This window comes from Anoplopoma fimbria, chromosome 13 (assembly GCF_027596085.1).
Source record: "Anoplopoma fimbria isolate UVic2021 breed Golden Eagle Sablefish chromosome 13, Afim_UVic_2022, whole genome shotgun sequence".
In the NCBI taxonomy this organism is placed as follows: domain Eukaryota; kingdom Metazoa; phylum Chordata; class Actinopteri; order Perciformes; family Anoplopomatidae; genus Anoplopoma; species Anoplopoma fimbria.
This window is the reverse complement of record NC_072461.1, coordinates 15,039,135-15,056,673: the sequence shown is the minus strand read 5'-3', so window position 1 is coordinate 15,056,673 and position 17,539 is coordinate 15,039,135. Positions and strand designations below refer to the sequence as shown.

The 17,539-nt window shown below is 39.4% G+C and overlaps 1 protein-coding gene across 1 annotated transcript; it reads right to left on the bottom strand.

Moving 5' to 3' along the window:
• Window positions 1–224: 224 nt before the first annotated feature.
• On the bottom strand, window positions 225–17,020 carry sfrp1a (secreted frizzled-related protein 1a). The gene is made up of 3 exons (XM_054611149.1): window positions 16,245–17,020; window positions 13,107–13,187; window positions 225–2,202 (listed from the first exon to the last, which is right to left on the bottom strand). The coding sequence occupies exons 1-3, from the start codon at window positions 16,765–16,767 to the stop codon at window positions 1,877–1,879; spliced, it is 930 nt and encodes a 309-aa protein (XP_054467124.1). The 5' UTR covers window positions 16,768–17,020; the 3' UTR covers window positions 225–1,876.
• Window positions 17,021–17,539: the final 519 nt, after the last annotated feature.

The following is a 17,539-nucleotide window of genomic DNA, read 5'->3' as shown; positions in this document are numbered from 1 at the left end:
AAGTGAGAGATCCTGCGCTGTGGCTCTCTGGGAAAGCCATATTTTATCTTTCCAAAAAAGCCTTACAATGTTAGTTTGCCACAGCTGAAAAAAAAGTTACATTATTGTCATAGCAGAAGCTGGCTGTTGGTAATCAAACTGATGGTTCACGGTAATAAAAGAGTTTTAAGATGCTGTAGCTATCGTGCACACATAAGAAAATGAACTTTTATATACATGCTGTATTTTCTTTTATTCTATAGGTGCCTTTAAGAGATTGCCTCTACAATAATTGATTTGACATGAAAAAGCTGCAATGGGATGACCAAAAAATCATCAGTTTTTCATTGAAGGTGATGCACAACTTATGCCTGATGCTTTTGCTAAGTCATGGGATCACTTACATCGTTAGGATCCACCATCTAGGACCAACTTATCATGACAATTCATCCTGTAGTTGGTGAAATATTTGGGTCGAAGTGTTGGACCTACCAACCAACCAACATTGCCATGTCGATACAAATATGTGAGCAAAGATTATAAAAATATATGGGACACCATTCACTTTTCCATATTTATGTAAAATGTGTATCTACATGTAATAGGCAGCAATGCACTGTTGACATTCAAATTTGAAACAAAGTAGTGCTAAAAAAAAAAGACCAACAACAGTTGAGAAAAACAATCCAGACCGAAATGAGAACAAAAAAGAATATTTGCACTTTGATAACTTTCGCACTTTTAAAGCATGTATGACTACAAGGAGTTCTCCATTACCAATGAATACTGATTACTGCAGTAAGTCTGGATGTAGAGAGACAGAAGTGGTAAAGAAAAAAAATATTTAGCCAAGTCATTTGACAGTGCGCAACAAGAATTTAAGATAACTGTCTCAAAGACCTAATTGTTAATTCATGATGCCGAGCGGTGGTTGTTATCTTAAGATATTTCAAATAATAAAAATAAATGTAACAATGAAATTAAGAAATTAATAGGAAATTATAAAAAAATACAAGTGCAGTCTTTAGTTTGACACTCTCTTATCAAGCAGTCAATACGTTTTTCAACAGGAACCCTATGTCGAGCTGCTATAGCCCACAGTTTGTACCTGTAACTGCCAATTCTGTTGACTAATAACTTTTTTATGATTTATTATTACATGTTCACAATGACAGAGATGTTGAAATTTTTTTGTTGCTGAGAGGAGATGATAAATACCACTTTCATGCTAGAGCTAGCAGATGGTTAGCCTATATTAGCAATAAGACTTGAAGCAGAAAGAAACAGCAAGCCTGGCTCGGTCCAAAAAATGTGTGTACCAGCAGCTCTAAAGCTCACTTATTAACACAATATTGAATTTGTTAAATCTGTACAAAAACACTACAATTTATGGGTTTGTACTACTGGACAGAGACTGGTTAGCTATTTACCCCTACTTCTTGTCCTTATGGTAGGCTAAGCTAACAACCTGCTGATTCTAGCTTCAGATTTATGGTACAGATTTAAGAGTGGTATCAATCCTTTTTTTTTTCTCATTAATAAAGCAAAAGCGTATTTTAAAAAAGTTCAACCATCCCTTAAAGCAAGATCTACTGACATGTTGAGTGAAAATGTAACACGTTATCTTCATATAGGGACATTTTTTTCATTGAGGAAGGGCTTTTACTACGATGTCCTTTTCTTTAAGAGGAAGATAAAAAAGAAACCCAACCCTTTTTTTTGGTGTCATCACACACCACAATCAACTAAAACTTAATTATGGACATCTCAAACATCTGTAAATATAGAAAGATAGATATATAAACAGGAAAATAGAAAGCAGAGTTTGGGATTTTTAATACTTGTGCAAGTTCATATGTAGGATGTGATGTGACCAAAAGTGGTGGCAGGGGTAATTTTATTTGAAGACATTCTCAAAGGCGGGGCATTTGTAGGTTTTAAGTTTCTTGATGGCTTTTTTGAACTCTTTGCTGGACTTATCCCACTTGTGGATGCCCGTGAGAAGGTACTGCTTATCCACTTTGCGGCCCATGATTAGATACTGGTTTCCCAGGTTGTCCAGCTGCTGGCAGGGGCAGTCTGCGCCGTTCTTGAGGTACAACACCAGCGTCTTCATGTCCTTCTTCTTCAGGCTGCCATCTTTCAACATCTTTTTCCTCTTCTGCAGTATCACCTTGCGGTCCATGTTTTCTCGCGTTACCTCCTTGATCTTGGTTTTGAAAGCTGTCGTTAAAGAAAAGGTATAAAAAAAACAAAAAAAGAAACTGTTAGATCGTGCTTAAAGGTGGATAAGTTCTTCTACAAATGTGTGATTTAATCACAGCTGCCTCTAAAGACAGCCAGTTCATATTTTATTGACATTCACAGTGTGTCCCCCTTAGAGCTAGCAAAATGAAACAAGGCATGACTGACTTTCTACACTACAATTAAAAAGAATCAAGAATCATCTGGTGAAATTTAACTCTGTTAGACTGTCATGGTTAAATAATGAAAAAGGATATTTAAATCATGCATTAGTTAGATAGTAGTTGGTTACTTACCCCAGTGCTAAATGCTGACTTTTTGGGTGACTATCATTATCCAAAGCAAGACTCGCCCATTTACATTTACAGTACATTACTAATGAAACTCTTTATCTTGTACATTTACATCCATGTATATTGTGAGATAATATATTTTGGGGGAAATCAATTGGAAAATTGTTGATTGATAAAATAACCAGAAAGGAATGCATGTTGTTTTGCAAATCCAGGAAAATAAATACCTGAAAAATATAAGTATTTCACCACACTGATGCAAAGATCCTTGACTTGTCCACAACAGTGTAATACACCAGTGATAATAAAGGGCATAAACAGGATGGTTCTCACAGTAGACAAATTTATATAATCTGAGATTATATTTTGCCCAGCCCTTCACTGTCATATAAAGTTGTTTTTTATTCTGTGTGGCTGTGTAGCAACAAGGCTGTAAAGCCTTGTGCAACAGCACAAAGTATATAATCCTGCGGGCTTATTCTTCTTATTCTCCTTCTTCCGTACAAAAGTTTGCCGCAGCGTTGCAAGCACATGCGTCAAAAATACATCAAAACGTGCGGCCTGGTCGGGAATCGAGTGGTATTTCTCTTCTCAGAGATTCGCCCAGCGGTTTCCACGGGAACGGGGAAAACGGCGAGAAATTTCCCCATAGAGATGAATGCGTTTTGGGCATGGAGAGAGCTTAAAAGCACTCAACTTTGGGCCCAGACTGACTCGTCATACTTGCCTTTTTCAGAGTTTACAATGGGTGTGTATTGGATGGAATGTTCAGACCTAGACCACGTGATGTCATAGTTAGAGTGAGAGGAGCTTCAATATCTTGTGAAAAAAATATTTTAAAATTGCCAGAATTCCCACAATTTTCACTCTTCAGGTTCAAATTGCAGATAAACTTGTCCCAGTCGCAGCCATAACACTATGGAATCCAGCAGTCTTACACATTTGACTCCATGTGCCTGAAAGCAACATGAACTCCAACCAACTGCACCATTAGACTCCATGTTAATTCTGACGACAATTTCTCAAAGAAAGCAGATGGTACCAGTTTTCTAACCTGCTCTGAAGCTCATATTTTTTAAAACAACAAACGTAAAAAGTACATCTCTGCGTTCGTCAGAGTGTTAGCTTTCAGAACATGACAATATTTCTTCCATTAGAATTATGGTTTTACGATTGTAGGTAGGAGTTTGACAGCTAGTTTTGTTCAAAATCAGTGTCTGCTCTCCCCTCTCTTAATTAGTTCACCCAGGTGCTCCCTCACCATGGCAACCAGTGACACACACACAGAAGCATGAACGCACGCACGCAGTGTGTGTGTGACATATGAATCTCAGAAACAGAGATGAGGAGCGATAGCTCTTCATTCTCAAGTGATCTCGTGGTCACATTTCAAACACCACAAACATAACAAATATATCAACGCGATGGGCAGAGTCTTTTCTCTCTATTGATATTATTTTGGAGATTGGACTCAAATAATTTTTTTAATATACCCCAAACTAACCCTTATGGTCACATTTTAAACACATACAACACATACAGCGCATACAAACATAGCTTTAAACATGGCTCCACATTATATTTAATTAAAACCAACCAAGTCTTGGAGAGGAGGCGCAGTGTAGGGATTTTGATGCTAGCATGGTGATAGCTTTGGTTAAGCAGGACAAAATGGCTGACATATAAGATTGTTTATTGGGATTTAACTCTGTGAGAAAGGCGGTCTTCATGAACTTGGTCATTTGATTGACAGAGAGAGACTGTGTGTGTGTGTATTACTCTATTTCTCACTCACTCTCTCTCTCCATTTCTCTCTCTCTCTCTCTTTCTCTCTCACTCTCTCTTTCACTCTCTTTCTCACTCACTCACCCTCTCTCTCTCTCTCTCTATCTCTCACTCACGCACCCTCTCTCTTCTTTCAATCTCTCTCCTTCCCCCTCACTCACTCTTTCACCCTCTCTTTCTCTCTCACTAGATCACTCTCTCTCTCTTTCTCTCTCACTAGATCACTCTCTCTCTTTCTCTCTTATTAGATCACTCTCTCTCTCTTTCTCTCTCACAAGATCACTCTCTCTCTTTCACTCTCACTTACTCACCCTCTCTCTCTTTCACTCTCTCTCTTTTTCAATCTCTCTGTTGATAATATTATTTATGCGATTGGACTTACTTCTTTTTTCAAATGTACCTCAAATGAACCCCAAACTAACCCTAAATGAACCCCATTGATACAGCTGTCTCAGAACTGTTAATATATGCAAAGTCTTCGGGCAGTAGCAGCCACACAGTCAAAAGTTCTTGCGGAATTTTCTAGTTCTTCTTCTTCTTATTATTATATTTCTTCCGTACGTTTTTTGGCACTCAACTAGTTCTGCATACTTTCAGCTACAGAAACCGTTCAACTATCAAATTATTCAGCTCTTTCAGGACATGGATGCAAAGACTTGTCTTGTTTCTAACCCTTAAACTTTTAATATGATTAAGCTTTTTTTTGAATGGGATGTCTATGGAGAAAATCTTCAAATCCTCTTAAACTTTTTCAACTTTGAAAGCTCAAGGCTTCTGCATATTTTCAGCTACAGACACAATTTAAACTTTAAAAAGTTGAGAAAACCTTCAACTATTAAGCTGATGATTCAGCACTTTAATATCTTTTAAACTTTTCAGCATTTACACCGTTTAACTTTTATGCTTTTTTCAGACCGTTTCAGAGTTTATAATGGGTGTGTATTGCACGGAACAATTCCACTCCTTATACAATTTTCTTCTGATCAAACCGTAGGAAATATTGTGCTGGTTGTAGACATGTGTCTATGGAATCCAACAGCCTTACACATTTGATTCTGTGAGCCTGAAAGCGACATGAACTCCAACCAACTGCTCCATTAGACTCAATGTTAAATCTGAAGACAATTTTCTCAAAGAAAACAGAAAAAATACAAGTTTTCTAATCTGCTCTGAAGCTCACATTTTTTAAAACAACAAACATAAAAAGTACATATCTGCGTTCGTAAGAGTGTTATCTTTTGGAAGATATCCATATATTGTCCATTGGACTCATGGTTTTACGATCAGGGGCAGGAGTTTGACAACTAGTTTTGGTCAAAATCACTGTCCACTCCAAGCTTTTAATCAGTCTGCCTCTAAACCCAGGTGCTCCAATCACCATGGCAAATAGTGACACACGCACGCAAGCAGGCAGACACGCATTGTGTCTCCTACTAACAGTATGGAATCCAACAGTCTTACACATTTGACTCCATGTGCCTGAAAGCAACATGAACTCCAACCAACTGCTCCATTAGACTCCATGTTAATTCTGACGACAATTTCTCAAAGAAAGCAGATGGTACCAGTTTTCTAACCTGCTCTGAAGCTCATATTTTTTAAAACAACAAACATAAAAAGTACATCTCTGCGTTCGTCAGAGTGTTAGCTTTCAGAACATGACAATATTTTTTCCATTAGAATTATGGTTTTACGATTGTAGGTAGGAGTTTGACAGCTAGTTTTGTTCAAAATCAGTGTCTGCTCTCCCCTCTCTTAATTAGTTCACCCAGGTGCTCCCTCACCATGGCAACCAGTGACACACGCACAGAAGCATGAACGCATGCACGCAGTGCCTGTGCGTGTGCGTGTGTGCGTGTGTGTGTGTGTGACCTATGAGTCTCAGAAACAGAGATGAGGAGCGATAGCTCTTCATTCTCAAGTGATCTTGTGGTCACATTTCAAACATAACAAATATATCAACGCGATGGGCAGAGTATTTTCTCTCTATTGATGATATTTTGGAGATTGGACTCAAATCATTTTTGAAATGTACCCTAAACTAACCCTCATGGTCACATTTTAAACACATACAACAGATACAACACATACAAACATAGCTTTAAACATGGCTCCACATTATATTTAATTAAAACCAACCAACTGAAATCTTGGAGAGGAGATGCATGTGACATTTTACAGTTGAAAAGTAAACCTTCAAAAATATTTTGCATTTACTGCAATTTCATTCCATCCCCAATAAACGTACTTGTTTCAACTATGATCTTTTACTAAATCTAACTTAGAAGTGATGCCAAGGGATCCTGACAAATGGTCAATATGTGACGAGTTGGGAATAAGAAAGGGTTGAAATAATACCATAAGAAACGCTAACTGAGTCATGCTCTGCTACATTATCTGTCTTTTCCACACACATAAATATGCAGATCTGTCTAATGAGGGAAGATTTAAAAAAAATAATTCATGCCATTAATTCCCACATCATTACATCATTCAATTTTTAAAGAATCACACTTTGATTACTCCTTTTGATCATGACAAAGGCAGCACATACCACATCAACTCCTTTCATTCTCATCTTTCACATAAAATCCAAACGCAATAACACTGTGTAACTGTTAACCAGGAGGAATCCTAAATCACTTAGAGCTTTTCGCTGATTGAAAAAGCTTACAGTATCTTTGGCTATACACTAATTTACCTCAGACAGACCGCAGGGTTTCTGCTCTGGGTCAATAGAATCTGGGTGGTAGGTCTTCTGCCTGCACATATCTAATCAAACCTTTAATTAAAAAGTTCTGCAACTGTCGCAAATTTGCATCGTGCAGGTATGATTAGTTTCATGCACCCGTTTGTTAAGGCATTAAGTCCGTTTTTATTCAATGAAAATAATGTATAGCAATAAACCAGTGCACACCTCTAGATTTTGCTTTTTACCTCCCTCTGACTCTCAGACTAGTTTTCAGATTGACCATACTCCTTATCGTTCACTGAACTCTATTTAATCTTCTAATCTCTCTGTTTCCTCCAGATTCCCTTCTGAAACAGAGTGTGAGTCAGGATTAATCACGAGTCAAATCAGAGACAAAGTCTTGTAACCTCTACATTGCAGGGAACAGACTGATTGAGCATGAATCATTTTCACACTCCAGCAAAGATCTGGATAAACCTTTAACTATTTTTACAGAATTGTGCTTGACATAAATGATTTGGCACTTTAAAAAGCTTCCAACGTCGAATCTCTTCCTTGGCGCAAGTATCTCCCATTGCAAATGAAAGTGTAAAAAAGAGCTGCCCTGTTTTTCCCAGTATTAAGAGTGCACATGCTAAGGATTAAGACTTTTATCCCCTGTCTCTAGTCTTTCAAATGGCCTCTGTGAGGAGGCTTAGTGTTTGGTGAAATCAAAATGGGCAGCATTCATAGTTAGTGAGTCATAAAAGAGAAACCCTGGCCCAGCCCTGAAAGGACTTCATCTTAATAAATCTTCCATCCTGGATAATCCTTTGATGCCATGAACTTTCTTTGCACCTTGTGTTGTTTGGGAGCTTAATCTCTTCAGCAACTGCATACAGTGAGGAGTTAACACCAAATAATTGAACTGCTTTAACAATGCTGTCCTTTGCTAACAGTTGGTGAAGCTGTCCCTGTTTCTACACATAATTTCAACGTGCAATAAAGCAAACAACTATTTTCACTGCAACGTGAAAATCCATCCTGTAGGTCAGGGGTCTCCAACTACTCCACTAATTTGACAAAATGAGCGTAGCGGGATCTTCTCTTATCACCAAATTTTCATTGCTAATAGCAGACATAATTTCTGTCTTACTTTTATGGTCCTCTAATAATGTTTCAGTTGCTTCAGTCATAGCCTTTATTAAATAGTGAATTACGTGAAACTAGAAATCAATGTTGATGTTTCGGTCACGTAACTTCTGTACTTTGTTATGAAACCGGTTATTTTAACCCAAACAACGATCTTTCCTAAACCTTATTTTGAAAAAAATAAGGTTGCGTGTAACAAGTTATGATACAAATAGTTGTATGTAGATATGTTGCTGATTTACATGCTTGAACCACATACGAGACACACATATCTGTCAGTGACAATTGTGAATAAAAAAAAAAAAGGCATACCTCATGAAAACAGTATATTTTTTGCCTTTTATTGGCCTGGCTATTTTCTGCAGTCATGGTCAAATCTAGTGTATGCTTGCTAGTCTGTTAAAAAAGCCTAATGTTACGGCATCACTGTAACCAAACTTAAAACTCGTTTGGAACAGCTGATGAATTTTAATGGGTAAAAGTTTTTTTTATTATTTTGTGTTATTACATCTTTGTACATATTCTTTGAATCGATCCACTCGGAAACAGGTAGCGAGCAAGCTACTTGCTGGAGACCCCTGCTGTAATTGGTCTTAAATTGTGTTGCTGTTCCATCTGTATGCTTATTTATTTTCCTTGTGCAGGATGTACCAAACAAGGACTATAAAGCTCAGTAAACTGCCTTTGTTTCTGCATTGGTTTGACCAACATAGGGTTATTGTACTTAGAGAATAAAGGCATGTGATTGAACCAGTCAAAAATTCAAACATTCTAGTAAAAGCAGCTGAAATCTCTTTAAAGTTATTGATTAAAAGCTATTCTGCAGTATCAATAAAGCAACTGACTACATTGAGATACAATTTGAGGCACTATAACTAAATCATCAGTGTGTAAATGAGGTCTTCTTCTCTGTGTGTTGTAATTGGAGCTTTCTTAACATAGCCAGGCCGTCCAATAGTGCCTTTTAGTGCATGTTTGTAAGCTAATGGCCGCCGCTCTAAACTGCTCATATGGCGGTTACCGCTGATAACGCCGTCCCAACTCACAGCGTTGTTGCTGTCTCTCAAGGCCAAACCTCCAGTTCCTCCTCAGGTAAACACTGTTTGCTAGCCCTAGCCTTCTATACACTGTTAGCTTCGTTACCACCATTTGCTGCAAGCTGCTGGCTCAGTCATCGCCATGTTATTTGCTGTTTGAAGAAAATAGCTCTGAATTTAGCACCTTTAACTTGAGAAATTCCATTCGTCTACTTTCTAGCTATAACCATATTTATCTCATAATTATTTAATAATTACTTGGAATATCATCTTACATACAAACATCTGATCTGCTGAGAAAATATAATGCATTTCTATCATTTAGACAAATGGTTCCTAACCTTTTTGCCCTGTGAACCCTAAAATTCAGCCGTTAACCTTAGTTACTCATTTTGCTACATTTTGATTACAATTTTCTTGGAATCATTAAATAGGAAATCAGAATATTGCATGAAATAATAAAATATTATCTCTATATATATGTATTATGTAAACTATTGTCAACATCATGAGTTTAAGTTTAAGCTCTTGTTTTGTAGAATTTAGTGAATTTAGTTGTAATGCCTAATTTAACTAGTTTAAGGTTTTTATGTACGACTGTAAAAAAAAATTCTAGCAAATAATCCAATGTTACAATGGTTATTTGGTTCGGATTTCCCTGACCCCCGACCTGATTTCCTCCGCTGGTTCAGAGGCACAAACAGGTCCTCCAGCTCCCAGGGAGTCATAAACCCAGCAGGAGGGTGTGTACTGCTCCCCATTCACAATAATATAAACACAAGTGATCTGATAATCTGAAATGATCAATGCTGGGCTGCCCTGTTGTTTACAGCATTAGCAAAGGAAAGGAGCAATTTGGCAACGACAACAAAGTGAGCTGTCCGAGGCAGAGGAGAGATTAAATTGAAGGGCGCTGGAGTTTTTTGGGACAATAAGGCACCGTAAAACCTGAAACACAAAGATAAATTGCGGTGGGAACAAAGTGTTGGGTGGGATGAGCTGTAAATCTGTTACCAGAGGAGTGCCGCTCAAAATAGGATGTGTGTGTGTAGGCATGTGTGTGTGTTTGTTAGAAGGAGATTCATAAGGGAGTCTCAGTCCTCACTTAAGAAAAGTGCTAGACTGGAAACCTGTTAGTTGTTACAGCAAGTCTGATATTAGCTTCAAAACACACATCTAACTTACAAGATTCTTTCCTCCTCTGCGAAAACGATTTCACCTCCAACCACCTTAAGTCAAAAGCTGTCTTGCCGCAGCATTCTTTGCTTTTGTCATGATAAAACTGCAAGAAAAAGTCGAATGCGCTTGAGCAATTGATGGGAAGCAATTATGCAGGGCGTCAAATAATAGAAAGGGCATTATCACAAAGAAACTACTTCTCACTTAACTGTTACCTAAACTGAGAACAGAACTTTTGCAACTTCCAGTAAGTGAGTTTTTCAATGGACAAAAACGCCAATTCACCGCCAGGATAGTTTACAAATGATTGGTCCCAGCAGATTAATAAAGACTTCGGTGCAAGCCACAGATACCTTCCTCGAGACTCTTTGTGGTTTTCCATCCCCGTGTTCCATGGTGAAGAGCAAGAAATGTACCTATCATATCTATTTTGTGGTCTTAACAAAAAAAAATCAACTGGTATGTCTGCTCCTATTACTGCTGCTACGCACCGCGTTTGTCCGCTTTCAGTTAACTCAAAAGTAGCAGAATGAAATAACAATGGTGGTCTAATCTTTCGTTGGTGGGATAAAAGTCATGATTAAAGCTTAGGCTTTTTTTTTCAATCTGCATATTTTCTTTTTTCTCAAGACAAAACATTTACTCATGTTTGACTTCTGATGCTGTCAGATATATTTATATAAAACTGAATTCCATTGGCCAACTGGAAAAAGCAACAAACAAATCTCGAGCCCCAATGTTGATACAACCAGTGGTGCTATCTCTGTGCATTAAATGTTAACCCGCTGTAATCAACTCCTACACCACGCTGAAATTACAGATATGTTTGTTGCATTCCAGAGGAGGCTGGCCCATTGTGGGTTCAAACCTGCAACATAAGCCACACAGGGTCTCATCATCAGTCTGGTACTAAAACTGTCTGTGTATCCTCACATGTCAGCCGGTCAAGGGGCTTATGACAAGCGGCCAAAACAACATCTGTCTTCATCTGAGATGAAACAAGCCAATAATGTGACAATCTCCTCTTGGCAAACCTGTATGCAGACTGAAAAAAGAGCGAGCCCTATCACCGCACTATAAACATCATGGGAATTCATTAAACAAATGTAACTTTTACATTTTCCTGAGAACATTGAGGGAAGTCTGCTACATCATAGACAGAACATAGACATCATGTCTATGTTTGCCCAGAATGGCACATGGAATTCAAGCTGCCACAACTTTTAGTCAAGCCAGGGAATACAAATGAAAGCCTAACATCTTGCAACTTGTCTGCATCCAGTCATCCTTACTGCAATTTAGTTGATGTCTGTGTTTTTAATTGAACTCAAGACATTGAAATCATACTGGGTTTCTCGTGCAAAAATGTGTACCCCCATCAGCTTAAGATGTTCCCTCTTTCCTGGTTTGTCAATGTTGTTTTCTTTCTGGTTTACAATCCAGTTGGACTTTCTATTGAAATTAATATTTTTACAAAAGTTATCTCTTATAACTCTTGAATATTCAAATATTTCTTGACTTCCTTTACTTTCCCTTTTTGCAACATTTCTCCCATGAAACCTAAGATTAAGCTTTTAGAGGCCATGAACCACCTTCAAAGTTATTAAGATGAATGTGTCGTTGAGACATAGACTTTTTAAACAGGCAACTTTTGATCATCAGCGGGGCCTCCTGAGTGACAAGTTAACGTTACTGTAAGGCAGTCAAAATGCTTCCACACTTTACTTCTCAGATAGTTATGTCTCATTATTTGTTTCCCCATTTTGCATTAGCAAAGACAACAACAATAGCCTAGCATGACATGCAGTGGGTTAGAAGGGCAGTAAATTTTAAGAGCAACCATCACTTGAGCAGAAGACATGTCCTGTTGCGCTTACCACTGTGGTAGATCAACAACTTGTTGGTAAAATAAAGTTTTTTTATAAATAAGTCTGGTGGCTTTAAAGAGAGCATATATGGCCCCTTCATTCCCTGTTGAAAAGGGCTGTCTGACAGCAAGGTAAAGTGGTGAAAAACTTAATGAATGAACTAACTAAATAGCCTACACTTACACTGATAATGATTTTCTTAGGTGGCTAAAATATGATTTGCTGCTGACCCCGTCCACAGCAGTAGCCTAAATTATTTTCGTTTCGTGCCGATACTCCAGTCTGTTTGTCCAAACTAGGGTATGCCGACCTCAATCTACTGTAGGTAATAGGAATACACTGACTATGGATCCTGCATACAACCCTACTTTAAAACATTTCTTTATTTAGAAACACATTTAATGCCCCCATGTGCAGAAGGTATTCTGCAACAACAGCCCATCCAGACTGCGGAACAAACATCCCACTCTAGCACTGCTAGGACCTGCCATATAAAAAGTTTAATAACCCCAATTCATTAGTCACATACCATCATCCTCTACCAAACCAGACAGGCCTGGTACATTTGACCAAGAGATAATACCTCACATGTAACATAAGCACTTCTTCATTAATCCAACCAAGAACATTGCTGGAATGTATGAAGTTCTATAGAGTTCCCTGGGGTGAAAATGACCAATTATGGTCAGAAACTGGTTGTACTTATGGAATAAATGCAGCTTTACATACTTTGTTACGGATTTATAGACTGTTTAAAAGCTTGAAGATGGAAGCTACAACTGCTGTCTCATGCTGCTCTTTTGATTTCATGGAGCGTTGTGATATGTTAGGCGTATCTGAGTGGGGTATGTCAATTGCATGTTGTGTTGGCGCAATGGGTGTTAAGAGGAACGCTTACCAAACTCGCTGGCACACATGTGCTCGAGCATGGCGTCTGTTTTCATTTCGTTGTCACATGGAGGGCAGACGGGAGAGAAACCTGTGGAAAATCAGAGGAAAAAGGCAAAATATAAAGTGCAAGTTGAAGCGATACCAGCAATGAATCATTTACATGGAATTATTCACATCATTACCCACCCTTTGGTTAAAAAAACAAAGAGAGATTCAAGAGGGAAAAAAACACTTTCTTATTTGAAATGATCAGGGAATTAAACCAATTAATAAAAAAGATACCTTCATTGCCATTAAATTCCAATCTAACATTTCTGCACACACCTAACCTCTCTGCACCCAGAGATCCTATCTAGTGTCTGGTCTCTTGGGCTTCGTATGCTCTGATGACCTGACCTCAGTGAGGAATGTCTTCAGCTTTTATAGCCAGCTGTAACTAAGGGCTGCAGTAAACACTCTTCCTCACTCGGTGCTACATTTAGACAGTTTTCTAATGAAGCTTTCCATGAAGCTCAAAGGCAATGTATACACCTTAAATGCATAAAAAAAGATTTGAAATGTGGAAGGAATAAATAGTAATTCTATTCAATCCAAGCTTGAAGGAATGCTCTGACATTCAAAAAAAAGATATTAATAGCCGGCCCACAGCCAAAAAAGAAGACAGAAGAGAAAGAGCCAAAATGTGTTTTTGCCAAAAAGCAATTCAGTCTAGAGGCATATCTGTGAATATTTTACCAACATGATTTTTCAATTTTTTTGTACTACCACAAATGATCGCTTCTGCTCAACAGCTGAATTCACTTTCCAAACAAACTTGGACCTGCAATGCAATTGCAACATCCTGCAGCAAACTGTTCAAACTGAATGCATTTCAATGTCACAGCGTAAACCTGGCTTGATTGAGTGGGGGTGGGGGGTGGCTGCCAGTTGTCCATTACATATGTTTAACGAAAGCTTGTGAAACTAACAACCAGGTGTGCAGAGCTTATGAAAACAGACACTGTTTACAGAGTCACGGGGTCCCTTTGCCTATTTGAGCCTGGTTCTCCTTTAAATCAATTACCACCGACCTGTATTCAGCCATGAACTGGTAAGGAATCTGACCTGTATTTACAATCACTAGAGAGAATGACTGAGAAGATTACTCTGCTTTTGTTTTGTCTTCATCAACCTGAAAGTCAGATATTCATACTTTCTGGGGAATATTGATAGCAGAAAACCGAAACCCTGTGATCCTCCCCAGTAGCAGGCCTGACTCTGTGTCCTGTCCGCAGACCGCTGGCTTTATATATCACCTGCGCTGACGACGATTGATAGCAGGTGATGCCTGGAGAGTGTGGAGCTCTGTGCGGTCCTCTTACCATGAAAAAAGGAGTATTTTCAAGACAAACAGGCCACTGTCCGTCCATACCACCATGTCAGTCAGTAACTACCACCGCCTCAGCATTTACACAGGACATGTTCACTCTACAGATACAGTGAGCACTGTCTAATCGTTGAATGAACCACAGTCCCCCCATTTATGCCCTACTGCCAAAATGTCCTCAAGTGATGTATTTACAGTTTAGTATTGAAATAAAAGTAACTTCATGATTCTATTGATGATAGAAATCCACCTCTATTTCATGGTGAAAGTGAATGAGGTGGTTGTACTTTTTTTCTGGTGGTGTCCACCTCACTTAGGCAATCAGAAGGGACACCGAACCAAAGCTTCAAACCAAAACTATTCTGAATCAGCCCGAGCTTTATCTTCCCCAGACTTGTTGCTCTTGTTCATTTTTTAGGTTTCTCTGGTATTTGTCAGCTTGGCCCATTGGGTTTGTGCTGGAAGAGCATTTTTCTGGACTCTGTTACATACTCTGTTACTGTTTCATACCAACACACACAGGGCCAACATATTTGGGGAATCTGAAGCCAAGGAGCCATTAGTGATAGCCTCCAGACTGGATTTTAACAAGCGTTATGTGTTTTTCAAATTATGTCTTTTCCATCTTTCGGCAGTTTTAACGCTTTTGTCAGTGATGGCGCACTACAAAATGGGAATTAATAGTTGCAGGTATTCGTTGCTGGACTTCCTCCCAGCATTGTACTTCAGCTCAACAAACACCTTGGACTTAATCACTTCCAGCTGTTAGAGCTTTTACAATATATTACTCCAAGTAAGGCAACTTCACGTTCACATGGAAGGCGGATTTTGGCAGTTTAGAGATGAAAAGAAACTGTAACCCCATGAGACTTTCTTTAAGGATTATAAGGGGGTTGGAGGTTGGTTGACATTGTTACAGTTAGATCAAATCCAGGGTGTCACAGCTAATTTCCCCCCTGTATTTGGTTTGTTTGTGTTGGGATATGTATCTGAAAACACACCTTCAGACCTGAAACAACATTCTCAAGCCCATTTAACTACATGGGTGTTAACTTTTACACAGGGCCAAAGTGGTGGCTGTTTGTTTTCTCAGTAAGGTAGTTACTCAGAGTTAGGTACTTAATGTTTGGTTATATTAAGAATCACAAATGACTGTATTGTAGCCTATTGACGGCTCAGTAATCAGTAATATATTTTTTTTATGGATAAATTGTAATTTGTCATTTATCAAGCAAGAAATGCAAAAAATGTTGCTGTTCCCATTGTCTTTATGGATCGAAATTGAGAATTTGCCGGTTATCTTCATTTAAGACTATATAACATATTTAAATGTGACAACTTTGAGGCCACTTTTAACTTGTGGCAGTGTGGAGGAGGCTTCTAAATGTAATTTAGGCCTCAATGCAGGGAAATAAAATTTACAGAAAACATAGCAGATAACCAAAATGTAATTTAGTGTCTTGTTACAATTTTCTGAGGAGGGTAGGCATATGTGTCAGGAAAACTTGCTCATGACATTTCTAAAACCCGATCACAGCCCTGGTGTTGGCAACGTGCGATGGTTTGTCACAATATTCTGAGATTTTATAAGACGGAAAATAATCAATTCATAGAAAACAGCAGCTACCAGTAACGTGCTCTTGAGCCAGGCATTAAACCAACAGATGTCCCAACTCAACACTGATAACATTTATGCGATAGGTATGTTGGCTTCATTTATAATAGGGTAATATTAAAAACTTTTTTATCGGGGAAACCGATCTGTCAATTGTGGATTACCTGTTGGCTTGGTGGTCTCGGTCGAGTTGGGCTGCGTCATAGCAATGCACACATCGTCTTGGGGAAACTTGTCGCAGGTGAGCATCTCCGGCCAGGGGAAGCCGAACGCCTCCATGATGGGAATGCAGCCGTCCCGCACAGCCTCGCACAGCCAGCGACACGGGTAGATGGGCCGATCCAGGCACACCGGCGCAAAGAGCGAGCAGAGGAGGAGCTGCGTTCCCGGGTGGCAGTTCTTGTGCACCAGGGGCACCCAGCTGCTGGCCTGCTGCTTCACCTCCGCCATGGTTTCGTGCTCCAGCAGGTTGGGCAGCAGCATCTGGTTGTAGCCCACGTTGTGACAGAGCCGCAGGTCGTCCGGGATGTCCACGCACTGAGGAGGCTTGCCGTAGCTGCGTCCGCCGGTGTACATGTCCGACCTCCAGCTGAGGTACTCGTACTCTGACGCCCTGCATGCTGACATAAGCGCCACTGTCGCAGCCAGTCTGATCATCCTCCAGAACGAATCAGAAGCAGACCTCATGTTTTTTGAGTGGTTTTTCTTTTTTTGCAGGAACAGCAGCAGCAGAAAAATATGAGTGCAGCTCGGCGCAGCTCAGACAACACTTACTTCATGAATAAATTGAGAGTAGAAACAAAGTGAAAAAAGAGACTTGGCTCTGCTGATCGATGCGCGTAAAACGTGTTTAGTTTCTGGATAGGGTAAAGACCAGATGCACTCTCCTCTGACTGCAGCCCCCTTCGCGCCCCTTTGGTCCGTCTGGCTACCGCGACAGTCCGAGGAGGTAGAGCGCTCTGCCTGTGCTGAGCTTGGAAACAAGAGCGGATTGTAAAGTTCTCTTCAGCCAATCGGAATGCGTCTGCGCCTTTTGGCACTCCGCTGCCAGTCAAAAAGCTTAATTACACAGTGTGTAAAAACTCTCCAGGAGCCTCCCTATCCCCGCCCCCTCCCCCTTTACTCCCCCGCTTCTACTTACTTTGTCAAAACAAAATACATAAAAGAATATCAGAATGGTAAATGGAGGCACACATATAGCAGACATATGGGCACATGGGGTTGCGGGTTCTTACAGTAGTTCTTATTATTTAAATTGCACCGAATAAAAGTGTATTATGGTGCCCTTCTTTCATTCCAGTACCAAAGTGTGGTGCAGGGAACATATGACTCTCTGGTGAGGATGAATGACGTTCCCTTTAGTAAATTGAGGCGAATTTGAGAAATGATGATAATGAAATATCCATTCAAGAGAACATAATGGAAAAACCTTAATTGGTGCCCGTCTCCTGCATTACCA

What these genes read in the sequence shown, in the direction of transcription:
- sfrp1a (XM_054611149.1), bottom strand. Translation starts at nt 16,767, where the DNA reads ATGAGGTCTGCTTCTGATTCGTTCTGGAGGATGATCAGACTGGCTGCG. An exon ending in CGAGACCACCAAGCCAACAG is followed by an intron (nt 13,188 to 16,244) that starts GTAATCCACAAT and finishes GATTTTCCACAG; the next exon opens with GTTTCTCTCCCGTCTGCCCT. An exon ending in CATGTGTGCCAGCGAGTTTG is followed by an intron (nt 2,203 to 13,106) that starts GTAAGCGTTCCT and finishes CTTTAACGACAG; the next exon opens with CTTTCAAAACCAAGATCAAG.